The sequence below is a fragment of the Setaria italica genome, chromosome IX (assembly GCF_000263155.2).
Source record: "Setaria italica strain Yugu1 chromosome IX, Setaria_italica_v2.0, whole genome shotgun sequence".
NCBI classification, from domain to species: domain Eukaryota; kingdom Viridiplantae; phylum Streptophyta; class Magnoliopsida; order Poales; family Poaceae; genus Setaria; species Setaria italica.
This window is the reverse complement of record NC_028458.1, coordinates 22,720,285-22,730,747: the sequence shown is the minus strand read 5'-3', so window position 1 is coordinate 22,730,747 and position 10,463 is coordinate 22,720,285. Positions and strand designations below refer to the sequence as shown.

Genomic DNA, 10,463 nt, shown 5'->3' with positions numbered 1-10,463 from the left:
TGTACAACATTTTTTTAACAGCTATCAACATTTGTTGGCATTTATCAATATTTTTTTTAAAAAAAGTCTGACTTAATTGTTATCAACATTTCTTGACGTTGATCAACATTTTTTAATATATACCAACATTTTTCTCTAACTTTTTTACATTCACCAACATTATTGCTCAACATTTTCTTACATTCACCAACTATTTTTTGCACTTACCAACGTATATTTTGTACTCACCAATATTTTTTTACATTCACCAACTTACATAAAAAATGTTGATGTTGAGATAGTTTGTTGGATCGTTGTGGACTACTTATTGAGCTACTGCTGGGTTAAAGATGTTTCGAAAGATGGATAGGATTTCCGTTCGTGGATATACTATTAATATCCTATGTCTATGCCCCATCAACTGCAATAAGAACTTATAAAAAAAAACTGCAATCACTCTTCCTCAATTAGTTAGTTGCTAGTTTAGGCCCATGCTTTATGAAGGCCCTATTTAAAAGGCTGACGTTAAATACCAAAATCATACATGGTACATAACGTCGTAGCCCAAGCCAACAGGGCCGAGCCCAACGGCAAAATGTAACATTTCGAATAAATATACTGTAGAATGCTGGTTGGTGTTCATATCCAAAGTTTGTGGGAATTTTTTCACTGCTTATCCTACGGCTTGCATATAAAGACACCTGGCACATATTCTTTCTGTAAAATAAGGTTAGTACGATATAGCGACACTGGCACTTCTACTCAAGAGACATTGGCACCTGTAAGTCTGCACTAGTACGATATATTGCTGCACTGACACTAGCACAATATATAGTTCGGAGTGCAATACCACTGCATAGTGGAGTTGAGGTGATTGCGGGAGCTCACTGCAATGCTTTTTCAAGGGGTCGGTGCTGACTGATTTCTTTTTCCGAAATAAAGTACACACCATGAAACGGTAAATCTGGAGATTGATGAAATCGCACAGGTGCACACTGAATCAAGAAAAATATAGGCACTCGTCAGTTCAAGACTCGAAACTGGGTGAACAGATTAGGTTTCGTTCGTGGACTGATTTCTGTTTATAGTTGATTAGGGTCAATTTGTGGCTCCTTGCCCCATAAAAATAGCAAAAACACTGCACATCACATTCCCAAACTCTCTGCCGATGGATAATGTACATATATCTTGGAAAATTTTCCAGTACAAACCACTTATACAGTGTAAAGGTGCAAACTATTGTAGCAAACAATCCCGCTTATGTACTAATTCCGCCGTCTATGGTGGGGAGGAGGAAACAAGTGCATAGAGTTTTCACATTCTACCCTGGTTAGTCAGCGTGGCAAAAAATAAATAGTTAATATATTATACAACCCTCCATTACATGGATGGGAACATCGATTCCACTGGGGATCGAACCCAGAATCTCTGGTTCCGTAGACCAGCGCCTTATCCATTGGGCCATGGAATCCTGATGTTGAATTTTTGCTTTAAAAGAGTTTTAACACTAATTTTCCAATCCCAGGATTATTTTTCACCACCGTAAAGCATCTGATGACATTGTAACACAGGTATCAGCTGCTGCCAAATGCCGTGGCACAGTATAGAAATCCATCTCACAGTTATCTCGACATTCGTGTGATTACTACCGTCAGTAAGCAAATACAGCTTTCATCTGTATGTGATGCAATCTGGAGAGCATACCCAACAATGTACTGTCAATTCCTTCTTCTCGCATAATATTACAACCAGACCTCCCTCCTCCTCGCATATATTACAACCAGACCTCCCTCTTTCTTCTCAAAGACGAAATGTATTAATGCTTGCATCTGAACGAGATCACATTAACAAAAAAGCATGGGCGGTATGCACTGGAACTGGAAGCAGGGCTGGCGGATCTTCAAATCAGCTGTACAGCTCAGACATCAGACCGATCAACCGATCAAGTCTGCCGTTCACACAACTGAACAGCTAGATAATAGCAATATACAGACAATCATCTGAATGAACATGTAGATGATGATTCAGCATCAGCAAACTAATAGTGACATCTCACAAACCAAAGCAACCAAGTAACATTATACCAAAGCTTAGAAACATCAAACATTCAGAGTTCAGGCGAAGGACAAGTGCAATCCGTTGCTGCAGACTTGCAGTTCATGAAAAAAGAAAGCAGAAGACTAGACGAAAACAAATCATCCAACATTCTACAACTCGTTGAGGCTCATACGGTTCTGAACCCAGTGCTGTTAACCTTGTCCTATATTCAGTACAGGCTCCTGTAAATTGCCGGAAAAAACACACTGCAGAAAGAAATGGGGCGATCCGATCTGACAACAAGGCGAAACTGACGGTGAGGGTGGATAGGAGAGCTGGCCGATCAGAGGTGATGGTCGAAGCTGAACTCCTTGTGGACGCCGCACTTGCAGGTCACGCGCACCACCACCTCGGCGCCGGAGCAGGCCGCGCTGGATACTTCCACCTCTCGCTCCTGAACATGTTCAGGTTTCATCAAGACAGTACAGACAGGTTACCAAAATGCAACCCAAAGAAGCTAAAGAAATGAGAGAACAGCAGTAACAATTAATCGGGTTAATCCAAGCAATGTTCTTTGTGTACACAATTCTGAATTGCAGTTAAAATTTCAACAAAGAAATTGGGCACGTGATAGCACTCAATTCACACAGAGATCATAAGCTTCATAAAATTTGGCACAGGAAAACAAGCTTGTAAAGACCAGAAAACACAGAATAGTATGGTTGGCTGTAAATGCATCCATCCACTCAATCATCGATAAGCAAGTACTGAACAGCTAGAGTACGTTATCATGTTTAAGTCTACTGAGTACTGACATAAATGTGCAGTTAAGTCATGTGAATTCGGTTCTTATCGCTGAAGTCAAAGAATGCAACCAACCAAAACGATGACTAAACAGTAAGAAAGGCTTTACCGGCTTGCTCGGCTTCTCCGGTGAGGAAGGCCTCGCCGGCGACGTGCAGCGTGACCCAGCCGGCGAGCGGGATGCCTCGCTGAAGGCCTTCTTGGCTTCCTGCGGTGGTCAAACTGGCGAATCAGAGGCGCACGGAAGCAAAGAAACGGCGGCGAGCAGAGAAATCAAGAAGTGCAAGATTCCCGGCCGTACCTGCTTGGCCGCCTTAGCCGGCGAAGTGACGAACAAACAGCACGGCCCGGACATGATGGACGAGCGGGAGGCCTCGCCGTTGTCCGACGAGTTCATCTTGGCGAGCTTCTGTGGCGGCGGGGTGAGCTGCTGCAGCTGCGGCGACGGCGAATCTTCTGCCCACAGCCGCGGGCTCATGCGGCGCGTGGTCGTCTTGATGCGGAGGTTGGGCCGCCGCCGCTTCTTGCTCCCGCCGCTAGGCGGAGTCGGCGACCGCGAGGCCGAGAAGACGAACGACGTCGTGGCGAGGCCCACGGGGCCGAGCGTCGTCTCCTTGGCCGGCCCCGTGGAACGGAACCCGCCGCTGTCGGTGGCGCCCGTGCGCGCCGGCTTCGGGGAGAGCAGGGGCGCGGCAGCGCCGCTCCCGGTGGCCATCAAGGACGGCTCGCGGCCGCCGGCGATGGGGCCCGTGGGCGTCAACGGCTGCTTCGGCGAAGCCAAGAAGGTGAGGCCGCTAGTGCTGGAGCCCCTGGACGTCGGCGTCAGCGGCCCCTCAGGCGAGGCCGCAAACACGAAGCCGCCCCTTGGGGTGGGGCCCGTGGGAGTGTTGGGCCGCTCCGGCGCAGCCAAGAACGCGAACATGTTCCCCGCGCTGTTGGCCTCGGATCCCCCAGGAGTCGTCGGCGCGTTCTCGGGGAACGCGAACATGTTCCCCGCGGCGGTCGTCGGCTGGATCGACCGGAGCCCCGGCGCGAACGAGAACTCGGCCGCGGCTGAGGACCCCGCGCGCGACGCCATCGGCGAGGGAGGCGGCGTCGGCGAGGGCGTCGGCGTCCGCGAAGGCGGAGGCGGCGGAGTGCCCGGCGCGGGGTCGAAGGGGGCCAGCTCGAGCAGCATCCTCTTGCGCACGGAGGAGGCCGGGAGGAGGCAGCGGCGCTTGCGCCCCGCGTCGGCGGCGCAGGGCGCGGAGAAGGCGACAGCGGAGTGCGCGGGCTCGATGCGGAGCTCGGCGAGGTGCCGCGGCGCGGGCGGCGGGGTGAAGAAGAAGGGCTCCAGCGCCATGGCCATGGCGCAGAGGGTTCTTGGGATTCTTGGGGGTGATCGCCGGGGGCCGCTCGGGGGTGGAGAGGGAGGCGGTTTGTTCGTGTCGTTCTGTTTCGTCGTTGCTTTGATTTGCTTTATACTAGCGCCGTATTCTGTCACGGCCGGCGGCGCATCCGTGCGCGAGTCTGATGGTGATGGGCTGATGGCCAGAACGAATGTCAGCATTTAACCCCAAAAAAAATGGCAAAATACTCTTTAAAAAGGAACATTTCCATCGAAATTAAGAATTTTCTTACTAATTCTTGTAATTTTCGACTAAAATTTAGGTCCCTTTGGAACAAAAGAAAAGTGGAGCAATTTTAGAGAATTTGGGTCTTATAGGGAATTCTCTTTTTTTCCTATGAAGCTCTTTTGGAACAAAGGATCGAATTCCTACCAATCCTTTGAAATTTTTATGGAATAGCTTGTTTCATAGTAATTTTGGAGGAATTTTACCAAGAGTTTGATCCTTGGGAAAGTTTAGTTTGTATCATTCTCTCCGTTCATGCATGTTTCTTCCTGCAGTTTCATGTGTGTTCATAGGATTGAAGGTGCAATGACATTCAATTCCAATGCTTTTCATATTCTTGTATTCCGAGAACCATGGGTTTCGAAGAGGGCTTTAACTTAAATTTTCAAGCTATTAAATTTATCATTTACTCTTAGCTCGTTATTTTCAACACGAGATACAAGCAGTTAGATATATGGGCTTTGGCCCATATAAATAATTCTGAATAAATCTCAAAGGCTCATTAGCGTAAAAGGGGTACACTAGTTCGGTATTACTAATAGACGAGGGTGTTAGGGATTTTCTTCCCTATAAATACGGACCATCGCCCTCATGAAAAAGACGCACTATAGACTACTATACGAGAAAGCTCCTAGGTTCGGGTATCCCTAAGATGGTTTATACGAGTTAGGTTCTACCTCTTCTACACTGCTGCGCAGCCACTGTAGTCTTCTCCATTCCGTTGTGTCGGTGTGCACTGGCGAGCGGGAGAGCAGGTCTCCGAAACCATGATCATGCACCAGGAGAGGACGAAAAAGATTTTTGGGAAGCGCTCCGCGCGACGGCTCAAGTTCGTCATCACGGCTCGTCCTCCGTCCAAATCAGGCACTGCAGCGTACCGTCGTCTTCAGTACCAACTGCTATGATCCGTCCGCAACACTGTCATCGTCCCATCAACACCGCTCGTCATCACGGCTTCTCGATATGTGCGTCATAATTTGATCTAGTATTTAATCAAGTTTTCTTAGATCATGATTATGCCGTTCTTGTTGCCTAGTATGTTAAAGTTTTGCATGCTAGGATTGTATATTATCATGATTTATTTATTTCAAAAATTAATATAGCACTTGCCTAATTATCCAACAATTAAAAAACCTTATGATAGGCAATCTGCTGATTTTACCATGGCTGGTTTTGCTGAGTCATTGAGGCCAGAAAAGTTTTTTGGTGTGAACTTTAAGAGATGGCAATCAAAGGTCCATCTGTGGCTTAATGCGATACACATCTGGGATACGAGAAAAGTCAAACCAGAAGGCGAACTGACTGCTAAGCAGCAGCAGAAGCTCACGGATGGCAATAATATTCGTGGGATGTATCATCAGCGTGCTCTCTGACCATCTGGTCGATGTCTATGTGGACTCGACAAATGCGAAGGAGTTGTGGGATGCTTTGGTTACAAAGTATGGTGCAATAGATGCAGGCAGTGAATTGTTTTCAAAATCTTTGTGTCTTGCATGTAGCTTTAGCAACACCAAAAGATAAAACTATGCATTGCTAAATACATTCTTGCTTATGTGGTACTCTTGGAAATATAAATATGAAATTTTGCATTGAGAATTGCCTAACTTATATGGTCCCGTGTTCGTTTAACATTATCCGATTTGATTTACACTTCAGGTTAATTAAAGAAAAAGTCCATTTTACTCCCCTCACTTATTTACTTTGTCCGTCCCACCCTCACCTAAATAATAGCTTAATTTACTCCCTCCGTCTATTGAAACCGGATCAATTTAGCCCCTAATAAGGATCTTCACCCGGTTTTGCCTACGTGGACACAGTTTTGACCAATTCAAAGCGGTTTGGAGGCTATATAATCGCTAAAGGGGCACCTGGAGCCAAGCCGAGTTGTAGCGCCGCATGGCTAGAATTGGCTCGCGTAGTTTCTCATCCCCCGCTATCCGAGCCGAGCAGAGGCTAGAAATCCATGTCCCGCACCGCATCGCCCCCAACTCTTATCTCTCATCGTCTTCCTTAGGTGGTTCGCCTTCCTTGTTCCATTCGTTGCCGCCAGGATAGCTTGAAGATCCGAACGGTGCCGAAGGATCGGAGAGCGCAAACGGATTGAGGTCAGTTATCCCAACCTAAGAGTACCAATCTATCGGCCAGACTACATTGCGATTTAAACCTAGATGGGATAGGTTCCAGTCAATGGTGACGGGATGGTAAAATTACATTGAGATTGCATTCCTACGTGAATTTTTCCTAAAAATAGATCTTGTGCGTGATTTTTCAATTACCAAGAGCATTCCAGGATCTAATTACTGAAGATAATATTGACTCGGCTGCACAGTCTGTTTTTAGATTTAGATTTAATTATTAGAAGACAGGAAGCACCTACTAACTAAAGGCCTAATTACACACCTTTTTATTGTTGGAATTGAACTAGACCATATAGTCAGGAAGCGATTATTTGTCCAATTAGCAACTTGTTCAAGGTTTTTTTCATTGATCATATTATTATACTGCAAGAGACAGCAAGAATGTCTCTTAACAAATATCTATATCTAGCCACCCCTTTTCAAATAAACCAATACATTATGACCTGGTGCCTTGATGTGAGCTCCTTGCATCCAAATATACGAAACAAAAATTAGTTGCATGTATGTGTGAGTATTTTTGTGCATGATTTGTGGCTCTGGTTCATGCTTTGTACTGTTGGTTTGCAGCCAGTGAGGTTTCATTTGGGGGGAGAGTTTGTGCATCATGGATAGACCATTGACTTTGTTGGTAGAGATGAAGCCTGGTCATATATTGAGAGGGAGAAGGTTTCAGTGTGTAAGCTTATCGGCAACTTAAAAACACACATGATTATCACCGACAAAGATTTAATATTTTTTTTTGCATTAGCTCAACGATGACAAAGAGTGCTCTTACATGTTATAGTGCATAAGAGATGATGCTATTGCAGATGTGTATGCAGAGGTTGTTCATGAAAACTCGGAAGAGGAGGATGAGAGTGATTCAGATTATCAGGCGGAGGAGGAGGAAGAGTCTGGTTCTGAAGGAGATGGTCATGTCATTTCTGTTCCAATAGCTATTGCCAATCCCACTGAAGATTTGGAGAGGTATAGTGGTGACAGTGATTGGGAGCATGAAAATTCAAAAGAAGATGAGGAGGCCAAGCAATACAGAAGACATGCGAAGATGGTGAAGAAAGGGGTCAAAGGTAGGGAGGATGTATGTGAGGCTTTAGTGCAAGTTAGACATCAAGTACCACAGCTGTACATTGATGAAGAATTAGATGCAGGCAATGATACACCTTATTTTGATTCAAGTGAAGAAGCCTCTTATGATGATGATGAGGGGCTTGAGATCAGTGGAAGCAGAAAGAAGAGCAAGTTTCCTAGGTTTGATGGCACTACTCCATTACCTATTTTTTTAGTTGGCATGACTTTCAGGGGAAGACACATATTGCCTTTCCTAAAGATGAGACGAGAAGGATCAGAGCCAAGTGTTCCTGGGCTGGTTGCACTTGGATGATTATGGTTCATATAGCTCAAAGTGTGAGGTCCAGACATATACTCCTCCATATAGATATCCTTAAAGAAGAGATAACAAACATGTAATTGCTAGGAGAATTGCTAACAAGTACAAATCACTAATAAAGGCTAACCCTTCTTGGAAGCTACTGGACCTGAAGGAAACAATATTACTTGACATGGGAGTAGATGTTACATTATCGAAGATCAAAAGAGCCAAGTATATTGTCATGAAGAGAATTTATGATGCTGTTAAAGAAGAGTACCCCAAGCTATTTTATTACTAATTGGAGATCCTTAGAAGTAATCCAGGTAGCACTGTGGCTATTTTCTTAGACCCTGACATCACCATGAAGCATGTATTCCAGAGGATATATGTCTGTTTTGATGCATGCAAAAAGAGGTTATGCAGACAAATTCTAGGACTTGATGGATGCTTCTTTAAAGGTGCTTTGCAACGGTGAGCTACTTTGTGCACCGGGTAACTAAGAGAAAAAAGAGTGCAACTAGTAAATGGGTGGCTGCAAGTGGAAAGCATTTGAGAGTAGGTACGATACTACTGGTATGTGGCATGCAAGGTTATCATTATGAATTACTTTCTTTAGAGGCATTGCAAATTTCTTAAAGTGCCCAAATTACTGAAACTTGCTCCTTCTTGTCTGTATTTCTTTAGACTGGAGCACAATCTCAAGAAGGCGTCTCAGCTGAAAGCCTCAACTGAAAGTGGTAGCATTTTGGGAGTCAACCGAAAGCTGCAATCTTTTTTTTTGTCTTTTTCCACATCGTTACAGAGTTAGTTCTTGTGTTACTCCAAATAGTTGTGGCATGTGACCGTCTACACAATTTAGTTGGGAATTCGATTTAGTTGTTGTCGATAACTCTGGATTGTTAGATGCAACCTTTCTGTGATATTTGGAACTTCTGTTGGGTAATCGCAGATTCAATGCACGACCTTTTCTGAATACTTGGATCTTCATTAGTCTGTTGGCTTCCCATTTGTTGCATGGTCCAATGAATTAATCACGAGTCAGTTCAGTCCAAGATGCACGACCTTTTCTGAGATATGGTTACTGAATGCTTTTTTTAATTAATTCGGTTGTAGCTTATTCCCACGATGGGATATAGTTGAATGCTTGTGTTACTGAATGTCACTCTCCACTGATACTGTTACTGAATGCCAATGTTTTGTTGTTGATTACCGCACTGGGTTATTGATTACCGCAGACCAAATTAGTTCTCGGCGGGTCTCCAAGCAATTTCAGTCTCCACAGCTCATTTAATTGGGCCTCCAATTGGTAGCCTCGGTAGCTCCAGGAAAGACTTGCACGACGTAGCCGTAAATGTCGCGCGCGTGGGACGTGATACCGATGTCTCAGCTCGGCGGGTGGGTGCAGGATGGATGCGCGGCCCGTATCACTCACGCGGGTCTTCGGCTCGGCTCTCTCTAGCACAGTACACAAATTTCCACGTCAGCAATTACGTGGTCTCCAAACCACTTTGATTCGGTCAAAACTGCGTTCACATAGGCAAAATCGGGTGGAGATCCTTAGGGGCTAAATTGATCCGGTTCAATAGGTGGAGGGAGTAAATTAAGCTATTATTTAGGTGAGGGGGTGGGACGTATAAAGTAAATAGGTGAGGGGAGTAAAATGAATCTTTTTCTTGAAAAAAACCTACCGAGTTAGGTTGTTTCTACACGAATAAAAATACTTTGGCGGCTGCATTTCGCAGTGGCTTATCAATTTGCAATTCATGATGAGCTCACCATGATACGGCCCTTTTCACAGTGATCAAGCACAAATTAACAGCAAGCGCACGATGAATCTTCAGCTGCTGCAAACACCAACACTAATGAGGCAGGCAATGGAGGACCTATGTTGACAAAGACCACAGAGCGTCGTCAATGATTGTAGCACTTGAACTTCTAGACTCCATTCATGCTTACTCCCTACATTTTTCATATGCATCTATCTTCCTCATGGTTCGAGGTTGAGTAGGTTCTCTTGGTTTTAATATTCATCTGTTATCAGAAGACATCAGGTCGTTGTAGTATAGTGGTGAGTATTCCCGCCTGTCACGCGGGTGACCCGGGTTCGATCCCCGGCAACGGCGATTTTAATTTTTTTATATGTTTATATAAGTGATCACTTCTCCTGCTATCCCTAGCAGCTGGCCAGAACGGGCATGGTTCAGCGCGTATCCTCAGCTAGCTTAACACCAGTAACTTGTGCGCGTCTTCGCGAGTGCGTAGAAACTTTTTTATGATTCTATTTGTATTAGAAATGGATATGAAAAGTGTATGGTATAAAATGAGAGCAAATAATGTATATGGGTTAATTTAAGGAGATATAAATGACAACAGCAGTGTATATTAATTATACCGAATATCATGCAAATGGCTGTACATTTTTACAAATGAAATACCAGTGGCGTAACAGAGAGCATACCAGAGGCAGAGGCGCCTCGCGGGACTTGCAATCACTGGGAGAGGTGCAGAGCTCTATCTCAAAGC

At 44.9% G+C, this 10,463-nt stretch overlaps 2 protein-coding genes and 2 non-coding genes across 7 annotated transcripts; 2 read left to right on the top strand and 2 right to left on the bottom strand.

The window, feature by feature from the left end:
- Nucleotides 1-1,377: 1,377 nt before the first annotated feature.
- Nucleotides 1,378-1,450, bottom strand: TRNAR-ACG. Its single transcript has one exon. It is a non-coding gene; the product is annotated as a tRNA-Arg (tRNA).
- A 685-nt stretch (nucleotides 1,451-2,135) lies between these two features.
- On the bottom strand, nucleotides 2,136-4,241 carry LOC101766908 (leucine-rich repeat extensin-like protein 5). Its single transcript, XM_004983164.3, has 3 exons — nucleotides 3,122-4,241; nucleotides 2,930-3,028; nucleotides 2,136-2,470 (listed from the first exon to the last, which is right to left on the bottom strand). Exons 1-3 carry the CDS (start codon nucleotides 4,166-4,168, stop codon nucleotides 2,360-2,362), a joined length of 1,257 nt encoding a protein of 418 aa, XP_004983221.1. The 5' UTR covers nucleotides 4,169-4,241; the 3' UTR covers nucleotides 2,136-2,359.
- A 2,091-nt stretch (nucleotides 4,242-6,332) lies between these two features.
- LOC105915210 (VID27-like protein) lies at nucleotides 6,333-8,927 on the top strand. Of its 4 annotated transcripts, none has more exons than XR_002675643.1 (4): nucleotides 6,333-6,538; nucleotides 7,139-7,247; nucleotides 7,393-8,513; nucleotides 8,625-8,927. XR_002675643.1 is itself a non-coding variant. In XM_022822835.1 (4 exons), the coding sequence occupies exons 2-3, from the start codon at nucleotides 7,176-7,178 to the stop codon at nucleotides 7,950-7,952; spliced, it is 669 nt and encodes a 222-aa protein (XP_022678570.1). In that variant the 5' UTR covers nucleotides 6,333-6,538; nucleotides 7,139-7,175; the 3' UTR covers nucleotides 7,953-8,499; nucleotides 8,625-8,927. The 4 variants fall into 4 exon arrangements, 2 of the variants coding, with proteins under 2 accessions (XP_022678570.1, XP_022678569.1); XR_002675644.1 differs by having other exon boundaries at nucleotides 7,381-8,513; XM_022822835.1 differs by having other exon boundaries at nucleotides 7,356-8,499.
- A 1,064-nt stretch (nucleotides 8,928-9,991) lies between these two features.
- TRNAD-GUC lies at nucleotides 9,992-10,063 on the top strand. The gene has a single exon. It is a non-coding gene; the product is annotated as a tRNA-Asp (tRNA).
- The last annotated feature ends 400 nt before the right edge of the window (nucleotides 10,064-10,463 follow it).